Here is an 18,641-nt window from a genome sequence, read left to right on the forward strand (position 1 = left end):
CTGAGCCACGCAACTCCCTGCCCAGCTTACCCAATGGCAGTCTTCTTGCACGTTGTCCCCATCACTAAGGAACCCCATCCCATCCTGCCAGCAAAACCAAGCTCCACGCCAGCTTAATATTGCTCACTTCATTTCCCACACCACAGGGAATGGCCCACACTCCAGTAATAATAGTTACACTTGGCGAAATGGCCTTTGATTTATTTAACGTGTTTGCAGTGCTTTTGCAGAGAAAAAATCTGCAAGTAAATTTGAAGTTGATTTATTGTTCTAGAAATGAAATTAATGTCTACTAGCTTTCATAGGAAATGATTCACACTGCCTGCAATAGGAGGGTGTCAGGCATCGCCCAGATTGAATCCGCACTGGAGCATTTTAGAGGCAGATCCCTGTTTTGCTATTGAAATGCACCATCACCACTTGTCTTTACTTAGATGTACTGGCCACTGAGGGAAACAATACTTTGGCACTTGGATTGTTTTTGTCTCAAATACTCACTGCATGTATTATATAAAACTCCAATAGATGTATAGCCCAAACAAGAAGGGAAAAAAAAAAGAAAAAAAAAATGGTTTTCTCTAAATGCTGAGTTCTAGAAGAGCTATATTTTCAGCCAAGAATTTTTCCTCCATCCCACTCTGCTTCAAAGCATCCCATTGGGTATCACAAAAGAGCCGAGCAAACACAGAATCACGTGCTAGAAAACCGGAGAAACCACACACTGGGTACAGCATGAAGTCTGAAGGCTGAATCTTTCCTCCTAGGTCTATTGTAACATTGCTGCCCACATCTTTTAACTTGTATTCAGCTGATCCATCCACACCTGAACAAATGGCATGGCTGCAATTAATGTTAACCAGATGGTCATTGCCATTTTCTCCACTGAAAGGCACTATGACAGGGCAGAGTATCCTCCTGGCCATGCATTCTAAAGCCACTTCTCACAGAGCTTCCCTTGATTTCCCCCACTGCAGGTCTTCCAAAGGCGGCAGAATGGGCTGACTGACTTCTTCCGAAAATGGGCAGATTACCGGGTCGGCTTTGGGAACTTGGAGGATGAGTTTTGGCTGGGTAAGACCTTCATTATTGGTCTTACACCGAAGTGTCAAACCTGAGCTCCTCTCCTCTGCAATCTCTCCAAGCTGTTTTCCTTTCCTTGTTCATTCCCTGCCCTTTGCATTTGAAATTCACACTTCTGGGTGATACGAAAGCATGCTGTGGAGGTCCCAAGTTTGCTGCTCCCAGGCTGGGGACATTCATGGACCAGCATCTTCTCTTGGATGACTAAAAGCATTGGTGAATAACACAGTTAACAGCACAACTTCTTAAGGACCTCTACCGGCCTTAGCCAGCAAGCCAGTTGCCCAAAGCAGGAAAGAGGTGATGGTAGACCTATCAAAGCTCTGAAATAGAGCATTCTCCAAGTGTGAACCAATGCTAGCCCTGCAGTATGTTCTGACTCATAAACAGCTTAACTGAATGATGGGTGTGCAACATGGGAAGAACCAGAGCTCCACAGATTATCACTCCCTGCTTTGGCAATGCTCAGAACGTGAGACTGGGACTCAAACTCACCTCTCAGAGCCATGGGGAGGTGAAGCTTGAGTGGAAACAGAGAGCTTAGACCTCATCAGTGTCAGCAGAGATAAGGCTTAACCACAAGCTGCCCTCTACTGCCTCGTCTTGCTTTCATTACCCAGAAACACTTTACTTGCCCAGAGCTTTCTGGTTGGCTGACACAGCAGATCCAGGTGCTGCATCTCACCGGGTGTCTTGTTGCTTGTGTCCCCAGGCTTGGACAACATCCACAAGATCACATCGCAGGGACGCTACGAGCTGCGCATAGACATGAGGGATGGCCAGGAAGCAGCATATGCTTACTATGACAAATTCTCCATCGGTGACTCCCGGAGCCTCTACAAGCTCCGGATAGGAGACTACAATGGCACTTCTGGTACAGTTTCAGGGCTAGCTGGTATCTCGGGTGCAGTAGAGAAATGCTGGGACCAGTCAGTCTCAAGTTGTAAAGGAAATCTCAGTATCAAAGCTTGCATTTCTGGAGTGACAAGATGCAAGCCTGTAGCCCTTTCTGTCTTCCTGCAGTTCACTGTGCAAAGCAGGCTGGTAAATTTCACTAGGGACCGAGAGCATTTTCCATCAGGGATAATAAATATCAGAGTCGTTGCTGTTCAGATAATCAGGTCAACCACCAGAGGTGTCATCTCAGTGAACAGCACCACAGCTCGCTATTGATGCTGTGCTGCAGGGTGTGTTTATCACTCTCCTACAGCAATGGAAAAATCTGAAATCCTCTACAGAACTTTGTCCCGTACAGAACCAAAAGTAGCCACTTTCGTAAGGACACAGGCACACCTGTTGGTTCAGCTGACACAGCAGCATTGAGCTTTGCCCCCCGTGTAAGGAAGGAAGGAGAACATGGGGGTCTCTACCCCAAGAAGGGGATAGGGGTACAGCTACAGCCCCTCTAGCTGGGGTAGAAGTGTCCAGTGACTGCAAGCTTCCATGAACACCCTTGTGTGTTTCAATACTAGTTAAAGCATCCAATGCACAGTTTGGGAAGAAAAGCAGTCCTAGACTGTATAGTTTTCTGCCTTCCATTTCTGTAGCTGCATTTGTGCAGCACTCTTCTTTCCTCCAAAGTGAGTTTCTCCTCCCTTAGTAGGGAGGGGAGAGCAGGCTGGGGAGTTTGGTGGAATAAGACATAACATGTCTTATTCCTCTTATCCAGAGGGAGAAAAGAAGGGCAAGCATTTTGGTTGAAGAAAAACATGCTTGGTTTCCTCTAGAATGGGAAGGTCCCTTTGGTTAGCAAAACGGAAGGAGGGAGGGAAATTCCTGAAGGTATGCAGCAGATCCAGGCTCCAAGAAATAAGGGCTTTAGCTCACTTCTGAAACACTGAAATTCAGATACGACAGACTGCTACTTTATCTTCCAAACCCTAAGATTTCCTATGGTCTGTACTGACCCAAAACCAACAGCAGAGGACCTCAGATTAACCCACCATGAGCAATCCCAATTAACGCTATTCCCACACCATCCCACCACCCTTCAGCTCTTTGAGCTGTTGACTGACAGGCTACCACACACACCAGAATTTCCTCGTGAAAGACCAGATGGCGTTGAGGCACACAAGCCAGAAGCAGGCTTGTTGGTCCATCCCCCTTAACAGCATCTCTTTCCACAGGGGACTCCCTCACCTACCACCAGGGCCGTCCCTTCTCCACCAAGGACAGGGACAACGACGTGGCCGTGACCAACTGTGCCATGTCCTACAAGGGGGCTTGGTGGTATAAGAACTGCCACCGGACCAACCTCAACGGCAAGTACGGAGAGTCCAGGCACAGTCAGGTAAGGGCAGAGCTGGGCTGAGACCCTTCAGCATTTCTTCAGGCTTGGGCTGCATGGTTGAGGCACTGGGGTCGCTTACATGGGCTGCCTTGGTCATTTGCCATGGCATTCTTTTAGGTCACACTACAAAATATATCCATCAGATCTCATTTGGAGCCTTTGGGCAGTGGGAAAAAAATGAAAAACAAGCAAGCCAGTGCAGCAGAAGAGTTTCTTGCTCTTCCAGTAGCAGGGTTTTCCTCTGGTTTCTCTATGCAACCAAGCTCGTTTCCTTCCTCTCACGCTTTCATTTTGTGTGTGTGTATGCCTTTCTTTACCCCAAATCCTAAGCTTGTACCCTTTACTTCTTCCTCCTTCCAGGGAATTAACTGGTACCATTGGAAAGGCCACGAGTTCTCCATCCCCTTTGTGGAAATGAAGATGCGACCTTACAACCATCGTAACATCTCTGGGAGGAAGCGACGGTCCCTACAGCTCTGAGCCAGCAGAACTCCCTTCCCACCACCTGACCTTTTCTGTCATTTGTTTGTATTTTATAATATGAAAAGGGGAAAAAAATATACTCCTCCTCTGAGATAGCAACCTACCCCTCACAAGTCCTGGAGGGAACCACAGCACAAGCAAAGGCTGTGGGGAAAGAAAGACCTCATTGCTTTGCATTTGTCCCAGAGAAATACCAAATTTCCAGTCTCCCTAACCCCATACTCTGGCCCTTAACATGAAAAGAAAGAGAAAGAGACAGAGAGATTTTTTGATATTTTTGTTAAAAGACCTAGAAATCCCCAGCAAACCCTGTCCAACACTTTTGTCACAGGGCTGGTGGCAGAAGCCTTCCCAGAAGGGGACCCTAGTGCCATCATTTCTACCCCAAGGCACAGCCAGGGACACCTGGCCTCCCCCCTCATCCCTGTCTTTTCTCAGCAGGGAGGCCCTGAGTCCCTATAGACACCATCCTTCAATAAGCAAGCTGTCACACTTCAAGCCCATGGCAATGTGTTTGGGTTACTGAGCTCGAGAGAAAAAGAAGAAAAGAGAAGATGATAGACTGAGTTAAAAAGAAGATCAATTCTTTCAGTCTTGAAGTCATCATTAGGGTCCGTTTCTTCTGCTACTTCTTTATGCCACCATGATGTCATTCACAGCGGTCGCTGGTCCCAAACCAAAGAGCCACAGTGAAGGACCAGCAACCAAAAAAGCCATCGCACAGCCAGAGCTCAGCCTGAAGCCAGCAGTTATGTCATGCCATGTTCAGGGACCCGGATGCAGCAGGGGATGATGACAGCACAGCCAAGGGAAGACAAGTGCATGCTGAGAAAGGCTTGTTGCTTTCTCTCTATCCCTCCATGCTTCCATCATAAGAGGGACCCAAATCTCAGTGCCTTGGTATCACCATCTTTCTCATGGGAAATCAACTACTTCCCTCCTCAAAAGAAGGCTTGGCCCATTTAGATTTTGGAGCACCTGGAGACCCTTGAAAGAACAGACGCATTCACTCTTCCCATTCTTAATTTCTCTTATCTTACGGAAAACGGACACCTCAGGTAGACTTTGTTGTGCTCTGCTGCCATTGCTGCCACCTGCACAGAGCCCCAGTGGTGCCCCACTGGCCATCACCACGGACCCATCACTCCACAGAGGCTCTGCTCAATGCAGAGCTTTGTCACCCATGTGTCCCAGGACAATGCAGCCCATCGCTGGATGCACAGCTGAGGCAGAATTACAAAGGCTAAACATTGCTTTTTGATTTTATCACACTGAAGCTGCTTTGTCTCAGGAAACATCTTCCAGATGGCAACATAAAGGCATCTTTACAGTAGCTTATAATTCAGGCCAGTGTTTCTTTCATGGTCATGCTCCTTGATTTGCTGACGTTACTCATCACCCTGCGGAGCTGAAGGAGGGCATTAAGCAGGAATCCAGCCCCTTTGTCCATGCTGGGCACACAACCTCAGCTGGCCCCGAGGTCAGGATTAGACATGGGTTCCTGCCCCAAGGTGGGCAGCTCACAGCCTGCTGTCACAAATCAGATTTTAATCAGTACTCACCAAGTACTGCTTGGTGCTGAGTCCAGCAGCTGGGGCACAAGCCAGGCAGGAGGCTGCACATGTTGAGATCTCTGCAGCGTCACTGATGGCAATATCTCAGTCCACCTGAGCAGCCTGCCCCATTAAAGATCCCAAAAAGCAGCAGACAGGACTGATTAAAACTGAAGAGGCCTCCTGCTAGACCAACACAGTAACATTTTCCCCATAACCAAGAGTTTACAGGTAAGAAGTACCCTAAATAAAGTGCCATAGTACAGCAGTTACAGCTAGGAACAGAGGTTAGTGGTGGATGGTGTTCATCTCCTGTTCAGGACTGAGCTGTTTGCTTTTCCACCCAGGTGTAACAAAGAGATGGCAGTGAAAAAAAAAAAAATGGTAACTCAACACTGGCTATCAAGGGGAAGGCAAGAAAATTGTTTTCATAAGCACAAAACAAACAGAAAATCAAAACCTGCCTTGCTTTTCCAGGAGGCTCAAAAGAAGATCCTCAAAGAGGCTGGTTATTCTCACAGTAGATGTCCTGATATGCGTCCCTCCCTCTCTGCTCACATCCATCATCCTGTGGTCCTGCAGCTGGGACAGGAGGGTCTGGCCAACACAGCTCTGTCGCCAAGTCTGAAGGACACCCCTGGGGACAATATTCAATCTTTCAGTGAAACAAAACAAGTTCTTTCAGGAAAACAAAAGGGTTGTTACAAGCCAGAAAACCTGGCTTCTTCCCAATTCTCCTTTCAACGTCACCAGCTCTGCTTCCTTCCACCACCATCCTGATGGGTCAGGGCCCCTTTGCCCTGCTGCTGTCACATCCCAAAGCCCACAGCACCAGCAGCGTGTCAGCCCTTCACCCTGCAGAAGACCACATGCTCCAGCACCTCCACAGCCTTCCAAAGCCGCCTCTTGTTTCTGAACCCTAAACACCAGAAGGAAACACCAAGGGACCCTCTCATCTCTTTCCCAATGTGGTTATCCCTCTGTTTCTGTTCCCACCTGACGTCCACCTTTCCACTACACGCTGCTTTACTGCATGACCAAAGACAAGAAGGCCTGAAAGGAAGAGCTGCATTCAGTGAAGTGACACTTAGGGCAGCATTTATGGAGGAATAATGGAGTGGGGGCTTCCCCAAAGATAGCGGGGTTTTGGCAGGAGGATGCTTCAAGAGCATCAGAGCCTTCACCTCTGCTCCTCCTCTTTGTGCTGCTTTACTGTGGGCATCACAAAGCGCAGTACAAGTCTAAATGCGCTCTCAGCTCCTTCCCAAAGCAATATTCACACCATGTGAGACAGAGGTTCAGGCAGCCTGCAGAAGAGCAGCAGGAGCCCCAGCACCCACCCAGCATCTCATCTCCACACCAGCCGGGTTCCCTTTTCCAGACCCCAGCACATCACACCCTGGGATGACCACACACCTCCAAGAGCACTCAGTAGCCTTCACCCTGTCAGATACTGCCAGCAAAAAGTTCTCACCCCAAAAAACTTTAATCCATGCTTATACCCCCCTCCCCAACCAAAGGCTGTGCCCCAGGACCAAGCCCAGCCCCATTTCTACCAACCAACCACCTGTAGTAGGGTCACCAAACCCAAGTAAGCCCACATGGATGAATGGCATGTCCCTGCCCAGCTCAGAGCTATACAGGTGTCAGAGGTTTGACAGAGGGATGGTGACATGGGGATAGAACCAACCAAGCAAAAAGCAGAGCCTCATGTACAGGTGTTACACTGCAATTGTGTTTACTCCTTCAGAAATTAAAAACTAAACAACACAGAAAGGCAACGGAAGAATATAGGCAACGAAACCCTTTGGAGAGATCTTGATGAACCAAACGCAGACCAGTGCAGCCAAATGAGGGGAAGATGAAAGCAGATAAATGCATAAAGAGAGAAAATAAATAATATAAATAAATAATATATTAAACAACCCTCCCCCACCCCATAATGAAAACGTAGCTGGGAGAATGGGATCGACGCTTGTTAACCATTGTTAACTAGTATTTTTAGTCTTGACCGCTCTTAGGCTATGTATAGTTCCTTTTTTTAATGCATTTTCTATACATTAATAAAAGATACCAAACGAGTGAGCTGTGTGCCTCTCTGGGAAGAAACAACAAAAGGGGAGGAATGAGAGGTGATGGCCTTCTATTGTTCCAGGGAAGGTTCAGGTTGGATATTAGGAAAAACTCATCCAAAGAAGTGGTGATGCAGTGGCACGGGCTGCCCTGGGAGTGGCGGGGTCACCATCCCTGGAGGTGTTGTGAACCACGAACATGTAGCACTGAGGGATGTGGGCATGGTGTGGTGGGTTGGGGTTGGACTTGGGGATCTGAGAGGTCTTCTCCAACCTGAATGGTTCTACAATTCTGTGACTCGAGGGCTGAAGCCCCATTGCAAGGTACCCTTCCTCCATCAGCACCTTCCTGGCAGAACGTGCTCCTGGTAAAACAAAACACAGCATGGGTTTAGCAAAACCTCCAAGACAAGTGTGAATCTCAGAGAGTATGGGAAGCCTCCCTTCATTCCACGTGCAGGCTTTATTTAGATCTCACATCTTAAATTTTCATGTTCACCGTGCAGCCAACCAGAATGAGAAAACCCCAAAGAACTGGCAGAACTTCTGCCAGACTGCTAAATTTAATTCCAGGGAGACAAAACCAGGGGAATTTGCTTTGCGGTGCTTTCTATGCTCCTGTTTCTTACTCCAATTGGAGAGAAAAAAGGGAACTGCAGAGCACGGGGCACATCTGCAGCCCCACTGCTGTGGGGAGAGGAATAGCAAAGCCTGGAGCTCAGCCATTGGCATCAAACGAATCCTGTGCCAATGAAAAACCTCAGCTCCAATTTGCACCAAGGATCACAAAGTCTTCTGGAGATGTAGGAGGTAGAAGACATCTCAGTCTCCATCGTGGTGCCCATCTGGGCAGCAGTGATCACTGTGGGTAACACCCAGAGGTGTCCCACCACCTGTGCTGCTAAAGCTGACTGTGCTTTGCATCTCAGCAACCCAACCTGGTGGGTGCCCTGTATGACCCCTAAGTGAGGCCACTGCTCTCCAACACATTTCAGACTGGATAAGGAGGGGGCCAGGCTGCCACAAGCCCTTTCCCATATTCCCCATATACTCCTCCTTCAGGCCAGGGCAGTCCTGAACCCCACCACACCAACCCCATCACCCACCACCGGTGCCCACCCAGCCCATCACCCTACAACCCCTGCACAGCACATTTTTTGCATGGCACATGCACTTATTGCATGCAGTGATGATACTAAGTCCAGCACATTCCAGATGGGGTCACACATGGTAAGATGTCCCATTCCCATTCCCAGCCTCTCCAAGAAGCATAATGCCTGGGCTTTGCACAGCAGCCCCTTTCCTCCTGGGGCCAAGCTCCAGTCAAGCACTGTGCTGCCCGCCACCCCATCTGCACTTTGTACCCAAATATTTCATCAGAGCCCTCTTACCAAAGTCCCCTTCTTGCATGAGTGATGCTTGGGAACTTTGTCCCACCAGCAAACATCAGGAGGGCACACAAGGGTTCTCGGCCAGTCTGTAAGCATTGACTCCAAGCCTGGCACTTGAGCAACAGCAGCTGTAACCCCCCATCCCAAACCCCCAATGCCATCCCCCCTTCTCTGCTTTCCAGCTTAGGGGGCTGGGAAAGCACCCAGTGCCCTGCAGACAAAGTGCTAAGTTTCTTGAGCTTGGGCTGCTCACCTGCCATGTTTGATGCCTTGCAGAACGTGATATTTCCTTACAGCCCTGTTTCTAATGTTTGTTTCTTGGTTTTTATTCCCCCTCGTAAGCCTGAATGTGCTCATCATCCATTTAAAACCCTCATTCCCCTTTTTATCTCTCCGACTCCTATAGCTACAAGCGCTACCACATCATTATGCAGGGCATTAAAAAAAAATCTCTCTTTTAATCAAATCCAAATGTAGGGCTTTTAATTTTCATTGATCCATTATCCTCTCTGTGGGATTGGGAGAGAGGTAAGGGCAGCCCATGGGCTGTTCCCTTTCCCACCTATACAAACACACTGTGCCACTTCCAATTTATTCCAGCAGTTTCTCTTGATAAAAGCATAGGGGATATACATGGTAATCAAGGCAGAAATATTGAAGCTGCATCCTCCTGCCTGCCCACTGATCCTAGCACCATGCAAAGCTTTGAGCATCACCAAAGAAAGGCACCTGTTGTCCCTTGAGGGGGTCAGGGAGAGGTAAAACACCCACAGGAGAAAGGCCTCTGGCTGTTTGTCCTCTCTCCCCTCCAACGATTTGCATCTTGCTTTCATTTCCCCCCTGCCCCAGCTGCACGGTCCCCATAGAGCAGAGCCGTGGGGCAGCATCGGGCCCCAAACACTGAGGTCTTACGCTGCTCGCAACGAGGCTTTGTGCTGAATGTGAGATTAAAAAAATATTTATTAAAAAAAAAAAAAAAGAAAAATGGTGTCTGCTATTTTTTAAAGGAATGGCATTGCCCTGCCCTGCTGCTGCTCTGCTCGGCTCAAGTTTGGGGTGCTGACACTGAGGGGTGCCCAATGCTCAGCGGCAGCAGAGGGACGGAGCGCAATGCAGAGGGCTGTGCCCTGCTCCCATCATTACAAGCACATTCCTACCCAAAAAAAAAAAACATCTTGGCAGCTCTCATCAGGCAGAAACCAGGTGTTCAGAGTAGCATGAGATTAAAAAAAAAACAACAACACAACAGAATCCAAGCAGCCCAACCACACCTCCGCTCCAAGCCATTAACCCCTGGGATTCTGCTTTGCAGTGAGCAATCCCAACAGACAGCAAACCAGGTCAGATACAGCCCTCGGGTAGGAAGGCCCACATCCCAGCATTTTTCATCCTCGAGCATGTGGTTGACATTCCCAAGAAGTCCAGCCCTGAGGTCCAGCCCATTATGGTGCTGGGGGAGCGTTACCCCACTGCCCAATCTCCATGCCAGAGCACCACCTCATCCTCAGGCTGCTCCCCATACAGCTCCTGCAGGCAGTTCCGCTCTCCCCACCTCCTGCTGCCATGGGATTTCCTCAGGAAGGAGCTCCTGCTCACACACACACAGCAACCACCAATTGTTTGGAATGTCCCAAACAAATCCTCCTTTTAACAGGGGGTGCTCAGCCTGACAGCCCCGCACAGCACAGGAGCAGCATCCACATCGCTGCGGGTGCGGGAGCCACAGGCACTTGTGGGGGCACAGCTCCCTGGCAGACAGATGGAACCCAGCGCACTGGGGCCTGTCCTGCCCCTGGAGAACTGCCCCAGGTGGAGGAAGGCCTGACTTCAAGCCAAACCCAATGCAGCTTCTGTGCCCACCACCTGGCCTCAAGCATCGCCCTCCCCATCCTCCTCCTGAGCTCTGCTCCAAAGCCGGAAAGGCGACTGCTGCTGCTCAAATAAATACCAGGGGCCGCTATTTTTATCCAGCAAGCGACCGGGCAGCTTTATTTTTAGCATTTAAACTGCAGCCTCCTTTTCCTTTTTTTTTTTTTTTTTTTTTTTCTCCTTTCTTTTTGCTGGGAGGGGGAGAAGGAGGGAAAAGGCAGAAGCATCGGGGAAAAATGAGAGGAATGTTTCCCTGAGAGCAGAGTTTTCCATTGCTTACTTTGAGCTGCGCCACAGTGTGCAAACAGAGCAGAGGGGAAGGTGTGCCCATGAGCAGCAGTTCTGCTCTGTGTTGGAGGGGGGAAATTTTGCTGTAGTGAGGCTGCGAGGAGGGTGAGGGTGCACGGATGTGGGTTGAAAACACAACATCCTGGGGGACTGCGTGTTTTGGGTTAAAAATAGGCCATGTGCTGGCGGATCCTATGGGTCCCGTGGGATGCAGAGCCCTGCTTGTGGAGCACCGATGTGTTACAGCAGCGTTTTCACCACCAGTCATTGCAGTGTTTCCCAAATGTTCAGGTCTCATTCCAGCTTTAAAAGGATTCTTACCAATGAGACACTGGGCTCCTCAGTCCGTGCTGGAGGCCCAGGAGGAGGAAAAAAGCCGTGTAATCCGGAGCAGGAGTGATTCATCAGCCTCTGAGTCACAGCTTCCTCTGACTTGGTGCTACTTCTGGAAAACAAAGCACCCAGAGAGTTCAGTACGAGCAGCAGTGGCCACATCTTGCCCAAGGGCAGAGCCATCAGTCACCAGCTCCATCACATCCCCTCTGCATGGTCACTGCATCTTTGTTTCCATCCCCAGCACTCGTGCTTGCTGAGTAAGAGCGGCCTCACTGATAGGGAAGTGGGGAGGCTGAATGAAACTAACAGGTGACAGGTTCAAACCCCCAAAATTTGGCTGTTTTTTTTTTTGTTGTTGTTGTTTTGTTTTGTTTTTTTCTTGTAATGCATCTGTTCCAGACCACCACTGGAAAGAGGATATGAGGTATTCAGATATCCTTGTAAGTTATAGAACCATTCAGGTTGGAAAAGACCTCAAAAGACCATCGAGTCCAACCTGCCTCCAAAACTGCTCACTAACCACATCCCTCAGGGCCACATCTCTATGGGTCTGTAACACCTCCAGGGACAGTGACCCACCGCCTCCCTGGGCGGCTGTGCCACTGCATCACTGCTCTTTTGGAGAAGTAATTGTTCCTAATATCCAACCTGAACCTTCACTGGCAAAACCTGAGAGCTGGGCATTGGGGCACTTGGGGCCCCAAAGGCTGGGGCTCAGCAGTTCCTTGCTTGGTGAGGCTTCTGCCAAAGTCAGCCAGCAACAAGAAAGGACTGAGCCACAGTACAGGGCAACGAGCCCATGGCCCAACACCTGCAGCTATGCTGGCCCTGAAGCCGCTAAAAATGGCCACTTCTAGTTAAGGAGGATCAAACAGGCGTGGGGTTTGCCCCGCTTGCTGTGGCCGGGACAACCCCAGCTGTGCGCTCTTCCAGTCACAGCACGCCCGGCCGCCAGCACAGCGCACGGGGCTACGGCGGATCCAGGTTATCCCTCGTGAGCAGATAAAAGAGAAACGGGAAGGAAAGCCTAAAGTGGGAGGGGTGGGGGTGTTCGAAACCGAGCAGGAATCACGTCTGGAAAGCACCGAACCCTCCGAGCACCGCCCTGCAGGGAAGCCGCCTCCTCCGCAGTCCGTCCCGTCTAAGGGCAGCTCTCTCCAGTTCCTGCTCGCTGTGCCCAAACCCCGCGCTGTGAGCCCGGCTCCCCTCGGGCCGTCCGCCCCGTCCCCTCAGCTCCTCCTCTAGGGCCCGGGAGCGCAGCCAGCACCGGGGCGGAGCGGGGGGAGCCCCGCCGGGGCCGGGCCGGGGGCGGAGGCTGTGGGGCGGGCGGCCCATTCCCTCTGCTCGGCGGGACGAGGTAGGTGCGGGCCGGCGGCACGCGGAGCCTCCTGCGGGGTGCCCAGGTGCGGGATGGGGGTGCGAGGTGTTGGGGTGACCGCGGCTGCCACCTCGGAAGGGACGCAGGAGATGCTGTCGACTCCCTCGGTTGGCAGCTGGGCTCCGGGGCTGAGCCAGGTGGAGCCGCGCTCGCGGGGCTCTTGATGACAATGGTGTGGGCATAGAGAGGGTCTTGTGGCCGCTGTGGCACAGTGCCGGGCGAGGTCCGTGCTGTGCTTCGTGCAGCTCAGCCCGTGCTTTCGCTTTAACCCCGTTAGCAGCAGCCGCGTAGGGAGCGCTCATGCCGGGCCGTAGCCGTGAGCCTTCGGGGCACGGGGTGAAGTTCTGGTCCGTGCGGCGGCTCGCAGCACACGTTTGCTTTGCAGCGTTTGAAGCGGATGACGGCAGGGCTGCTGCTGCTGCTGCTCACCACTTCCAGGTCTGCGATGGCTTCACCCCGCTGCCTTCCAATCTGCAGGTGCAAACAGGGAAAACCGGCGGTGTTCCGCATGCGTACCGGCTGCGTCACGGAGCTCGCGGGCTCCAGGGGACCTGGGACACATTGCACCTTGGCTTGGTGCACAGTGACTCCCAGCCCTTGACCTCATCTGCAGAGGCCCTGCAGTTCCTTGCACAGCTGTGGTTGCTGTGCCGCGGATGTGGGCAAGCCAGGCTGCCTGTGCTAGGTTCCCTGTGCCCAGCCTGTGCCCCCCAGCTTGCTTCCCCTCCCCTGTAATGCAGGAGATGCTCTGTCCTTAAAACCAGTTTGCTTCCAGCTGAGGTGGATTAAAGGATGCAGAGCTAGGTCCCCACCTCCAAAAACCCCAACAGGAGAGGCACACACATCAGCTCCAAACCCTACTGCAGGACCTCCCGAGTCAGTTCTCCTGTCAGCCTCCTCCTGATGCGCTGCCAACACTTCCCCAGCACAAAGAACGCATTTAGCAGGCGCTGAGCAGCCCTCCCAGACACTGCCCTGTCTCCAAGTGCCTCCTGGCCCAGTTGATGGTTCTTGGCCCAGAAACACGACGACCTCCCACCGGCAGCTCCGTGTATGCTCACACCCATCCTGGATCACAGCTTGGATTGTGGCTCTGCCCCTCCATCCTTCTCCAAAGGGAGATGCTGCTGCTGCAGCATTAAACGGGGCAGCAGCGCTAAACTTTCCTAAAAAGCAGTGAGAAGGAAGGGCTGCGTGCAGGAAGGCAGGCACTGAGCTAGCAACGGGTGGCCTCGGCTAACCCCAGCACTCAGGCTCAACAAGGCACCCGTTTTCCTGCTCTCCCCTCTCCTATTTATTTATTTAGTAACAGAAGAACCCCTTCATGTAGCGCACAGGCATCTCTTCATCCACAACACAAAAGGCGATGCACGCACCAAAAAGAAAAGGCATTTGAAAAGCAGCAGTGCTACAAGGCAGCCTGGCTGTCATGCTGGGTGCCGTGCCTCTGCTTGCCCTGCAAGGATGCATCACCCCTTGGTTCTGCTATCCCACCCTGCAGGGGTCCCAGCTGCCAGCCTCACCCTGCAGACTAAACAGCCAGTGAGGGCTTTTTCCCCACATTCAGATCCATTTTCAAATGGAAACATTTCAAAGGACTCTCTCCTTTTTTTTTCTTTCCCCCCACTGCAAACAATTAATTATGAGCTTAAAAGGAAGTCCCAGCCCTCCTTCCCTCCCCTGAAGTTTACAGGCAGTAAACATGAAGCGGCTTAGGGCAGGAGTAAAATTGAACATCCTGTTTTGTCTGAAATTGAGGCGGTTGGGTTTTTTTGCTTTTTTCTTTTCTTTCTTTTCTTTCTTTAGAAGCTTTTTGGAATGAAGTGCATCATAGGATCCCAGTGTTCCTGCCTGGATAGCAGGCTGTCAGGATATTCATGGATAAATGGCAAACCTGCTTCAGGCAGACGATTCAAGCCAAGGGAAAGCTGCTCTGTTTATTTGTATGGCCATTTAACCTTACGACATCTGCACTAAAAATGGTCTCAGAGAGGAGGAAATCTGGGACAAGCACAGCTCAAAGAAGTGCTCTCTGCACTCCTCCATGCCCTTTTCTTGCAAAGCAGTGGGCAGTAGGAAGCACCACGAGCACCCAGGGACTTTTTCTTACCCCTCCTGGGAACAAGGCTTTTTTAATTCCTTTTTTACCATGCATGAAGTAGGCAGTGGAGCAGTGACAGGATTTTTGCCTCTGAGCTGCCATTTGGAACCTGCCCACCACAGTGCTGCTTCCCCTTGGCAGGTCGCAGGTGCTGTGCTGGAGGCTGTCGGGCTTTTATGGTTTTTCTTTTGGATCAGATAGCTTTGGTGGTTGTTAGGAGATAGGCTGGGTGCGCATGCACCCAAAGTGTTGCAGGAAACCAAATGCTTAGTACAGGGGTATCTGGAGATAGCAGGTACCACTGCAGCGATACATGAACAGGGAAGGGCAGCACTGGAGAGATGGAGGTTTAAGCTTGGGGCCCTTCCCACTGCTCCCTAGAGGAGGAGAACCAGCAATTCAGTGGATACAGCAAACGGAGTTCAGGTGCCAGAGAAATGCTCTGATTAGCGTTTCTCCCCTTCACCTTAGGTCTATTAGTGAAGGCAAGCAGCTCCTCTGTGACACCTTTGTGCGTATGTCTGGCTGTATGTCTGAGCTGCTGCCTTGTGAAAGTCTTAGTTTTCCTTTTGCTGTGTCCCAGCTTCCCCTGTGGTGCACAATAGGGGCTTCCATACTCCCTTGAGAGACTGTGGGGCTGGACTACCAAAGGCAAAAGCAAAGCAACGAGACACCGATGTAAAATGCCAAATCAGGGTGAAACTTGCTCTCAGAGCCTGATGTTGCTCCTGCTGACTTTCCATCTATATAAACCTTAACTCAATGACCTCCAAATTCTTGGCTTAAAACCCCCAGGAGCTCTGCCTGGCCCTCGAGCAGGAACAGAGGGTGGTTGGGAGTAGAGGCAGCAGCTCCCTTACCCTGGCCGCCTCTACTGCAGGAGGGCTTCCCCAAAAACCTGGGGCTCAGCAGCACCTCTCCCTCCTTGAGGGGGAGGAAAACCTCACGTCATGCCACAAAAATGCTCCTCAGCCCTGCCCAAGCCTTGGAGCAATTCCCAGGTGAGTCATGGAGGCTTCTCAGCCCAGGCACTGCAGACAGCCCCTGGGGGGCATGAGGCTGCTTTCCGGGGACTAGAGTCCCACGCTGAGCCGTGGGTGATCTGCTTGGGTTCTGCAGGCTCTCACCCACCTGAATGCTCCTCCATAGAGCGATTCCTGGCTGGACTCTGTGGGCACAGACCTCTCGCCCTGCAGAGGCTTTGGCAGTGCTGGCAGCTCTGGGAAAAGAAAAACATGCCGAGGGCGCAGGCACCTGATCTGAGTGATTTCTTGTCTCTGCAGGCACCATCCAGAGCAGCTCGTGCAGCCTGTTAGCTCCTCACAGGAGTCAAACATATCCTGAGGAGCCATAAAAGAGGAATCCTGCCCGAGAGCCAGCATGGAGCAGAAGATCAGCTCTTTCTTTAATTCCATCTTGGAACTTGTTCGCACCAAGCACAAGGAGGGCGTCTTCAACACCGTCTGCCTCGCGGTGCTGTTGGGCCTGCCCTTTGTCGTCCTCATCGCGTCCATCTTCATCTGCTGCCACTGCTGCTTCTCCCACTGGAGGAGACAGAGCACGAAGAGGGACAGCCCCAGCAGCAACGGGCAGCTGCAGGCCGAGAGGAACAAGAAGAAGAAGAAGAAGAAGAAGAAGAAGGATGAGGAGGACCTGTGGATCTCGGCTCAGCCCAAGCTGCTCTTGCTAGACAAGAGGCCGTCTCTGCCTATCTAGCGACCAACTCTGATGTCTCCGGTCCTTCCAGCTGTGCTACAAGGAGATGCCCAAACTGCTGCCACTTTATGGTGACTTTGAAAAGAGGCTCAGCCCATCAGTGGGGTATCAGAGGGCGGGCACAGAGCAAGGCCTGTAGACACGGGTTTGTGCCCCCCACCAAGGTGAAACCCTCTGCAAAGGACAGACAGCCTGCTGAGCCACCATGGGGCCACGCTCACTCTCACCTCGGAGATGCAAGGCGAGTGCAGCATTACAGTACAGTGCAGACATCCTGGCCCTCCACCTCCAAATCAAAAGCAATACGAGTTTCGCAGGATGCACTCAGCCCAACCTCAGAAACCTCAAGTCCCAACCTAAGGCAGCAAAGCAGAAGGCCATGCTGCCACTCAGCCCAAGGCAGGAAGGAGCCAGGAAGTTGCAAGACCAGCCCTTTTTCACCAGCATCTAAAAAGTCTTCCTTAAAAGACTTTTTTTTGTACAGACTTGCTTTTAAAGAGCCCATCATACTGCAGCAAAGTCTGCATCACCTCTATGCTACTGCAGGAGCGGAGACGTAAGCTGACGCTGTGTAACAGCTTAGCTATGGCTATTAGAGTTATTTATTGAATGACTACTAAGGAGCAGGACCAAAGGCCCCTCTATTACAGGGCTTGGTGCACTGAATTGCTATTGGAGCAGCAGACACTTTCCCAGCACAGTCCTCCCCATGCCATACATCAGGGGCACGCACAGACCCACAAGCACACACCACTGCCAGCTGCTGCATGGCCATCAGCACAGCTGGTACTGGACCTTGCACTCATCTCCCTCTCCATCTCCTTCCTCTCTCTTCCTGGCAAAGCCAGCAGCTCCTCGCAGTTCCTTGTGCCACCCATCCCAGTTTGTGCAACTCCAGCAGGGTGGTGGTGCTAACATCACGTCACGGGGCTTGGCTCTGTCTGGCTGCACTGGTGACAGCCTCAAAGCTCCTCACCACACAAGGGCTTTAAATTGCCCCCATATGTGCCTTATATTCCAGTTTACTTTATGACCATTGAAATAAGTGACTCCCTCCTCCTCCAAAACAGGAAGCAATGTATAATGGTAGAAAACTTTCAGGCTTTGCCACACGTACATCCGTCCCCCACCCAGGTACTTTTCCCCAGTTTTGGCCAAACCATGCACTGAACCACTGCATCTCAAGACAAAAGCAAGAGAGATGTGTCTATCAGCAGGGTGACAGCCATCTGAGCACCAAGGCAAGAGCAGCATGGTACGGAAACGCGGCTGCAACCACCCCCCCCACCCCACTGCACTGCCTCCCCACAACTGCATTTCAGTATCAGCCTTTTCCTAAAGAGTCCATACAACAGGAGAAAAAACAAAACAAAACATTTTTCTAGCTTTTTTTTTTTTTTTGTACAAAAATAAATGACTAAAACTGCAAACAAATGCTGTGCCTCTAGCAGTTGTGTTTATTTTCATGGGGAAATTTTTCTTGTATCTGTTCCCTGGCCCTAGATAAGACGCTGGGAGGGCTTAGTGGTCAGATGTGCTGTGCCTCTCTGCCTGCAGACAGCTGTGCAGCTTGAAGTTTTCTTAAAGAAACAGCTTAGCTTAATCAAATTTATTAGCCTCGCCTTGTTAATGAACACAGTCAAGCTCCTCTCCCCAAGGGCAAAAAGTACTGGGAAAAAGAAAAGCAGAATTTCAGGCTGCAGGGGTTTTTTTTGTTGTTGTTTTTTCCTCTGTGTGAAGGCTCTGCAGCACAGGGTGAAACCCAGCTGATTTCTATCAGACAAGTATTTCGTGGTGTCTGCAGCTCCTCGTAGCTGTCTGCACTGGGCATGCAAAAGGAGCCGAGTTTTTCCAAAAGGCATGGTGGGCATCTGTACCACTAAGTAATTAATCCCTCCATGAAAATGAATGAAAATAAAAACTGTCTCTCACCTGGATTCTGCACTGAGGTCCTGCACAAAAGCCACAGAGCTCTGGGAAGGACTGGCAGGAGGAGGTGGGGGGTGGCAGGAAGCTGATATTAATTTTTGATTGTTCCCTGGAACAGCCCCAGGGATTGAAAGGGTGCCAGAATTGCCCCATAT

General features: G+C 51.1%; 2 protein-coding genes and 1 long non-coding RNA gene across 6 annotated transcripts in view; 2 read left to right on the top strand and 1 right to left on the bottom strand.

The window, feature by feature from the left end:
- The window catches only part of TNR (tenascin R), a 51,856-nt gene extending 44,482 nt beyond the window's left edge, over positions 1-7,374 (top strand). For both annotated transcript variants that reach the window (XM_052666155.1, XM_052666156.1), the window contains 4 exons: positions 975-1,071; positions 1,793-1,954; positions 3,207-3,370; positions 3,731-7,374. In XM_052666155.1, the coding sequence (XP_052522115.1) occupies positions 975-1,071; positions 1,793-1,954; positions 3,207-3,370; positions 3,731-3,850 (543 nt within the window). In that variant the 3' untranslated portion in view covers positions 3,851-7,374. The remainder of the gene's footprint in view (positions 1-974; positions 1,072-1,792; positions 1,955-3,206; positions 3,371-3,730) is intronic.
- Positions 7,375-7,433: 59 nt separating this feature from the next.
- Positions 7,434-12,569, bottom strand: LOC128072419 (uncharacterized). The gene is made up of 3 exons (XR_008202244.1): positions 12,453-12,569; positions 11,348-11,471; positions 7,434-7,843 (listed from the first exon to the last, which is right to left on the bottom strand). It is a non-coding gene; the product is annotated as an uncharacterized LOC128072419 (long non-coding RNA).
- Positions 12,570-12,607: 38 nt separating this feature from the next.
- Positions 12,608-17,991, top strand: KIAA0040 (KIAA0040 ortholog). 3 transcript variants are annotated; one of them, XM_052666196.1, is made up of 2 exons: positions 12,608-12,719; positions 16,125-17,991. In XM_052666196.1, exon 2 carries the CDS (start codon positions 16,222-16,224, stop codon positions 16,555-16,557), a length of 336 nt encoding a protein of 111 aa, XP_052522156.1. In that variant the 5' UTR covers positions 12,608-12,719; positions 16,125-16,221; the 3' UTR covers positions 16,558-17,991. The 3 variants fall into 3 exon arrangements, with proteins under 3 accessions (XP_052522156.1, XP_052522157.1, XP_052522158.1); XM_052666197.1 differs by lacking the exon at positions 12,608-12,719 and adding an exon at positions 12,826-13,178; XM_052666198.1 differs by lacking the exon at positions 12,608-12,719 and adding an exon at positions 13,207-15,842.
- The last annotated feature ends 650 nt before the right edge of the window (positions 17,992-18,641 follow it).

Source organism: Tympanuchus pallidicinctus, unplaced genomic scaffold (genome assembly GCF_026119805.1).
Source record: "Tympanuchus pallidicinctus isolate F22 unplaced genomic scaffold, pur_lepc_1.0 scaffold7, whole genome shotgun sequence".
Classification (NCBI taxonomy): domain Eukaryota; kingdom Metazoa; phylum Chordata; class Aves; order Galliformes; family Phasianidae; genus Tympanuchus; species Tympanuchus pallidicinctus.

Coding starts and splice junctions, on each gene's coding strand:
- KIAA0040 (XM_052666196.1), top strand. CDS start 16,222: ATGGAGCAGAAGATCAGCTCTTTCTTTAATTCCATCTTGGAACTTGTT.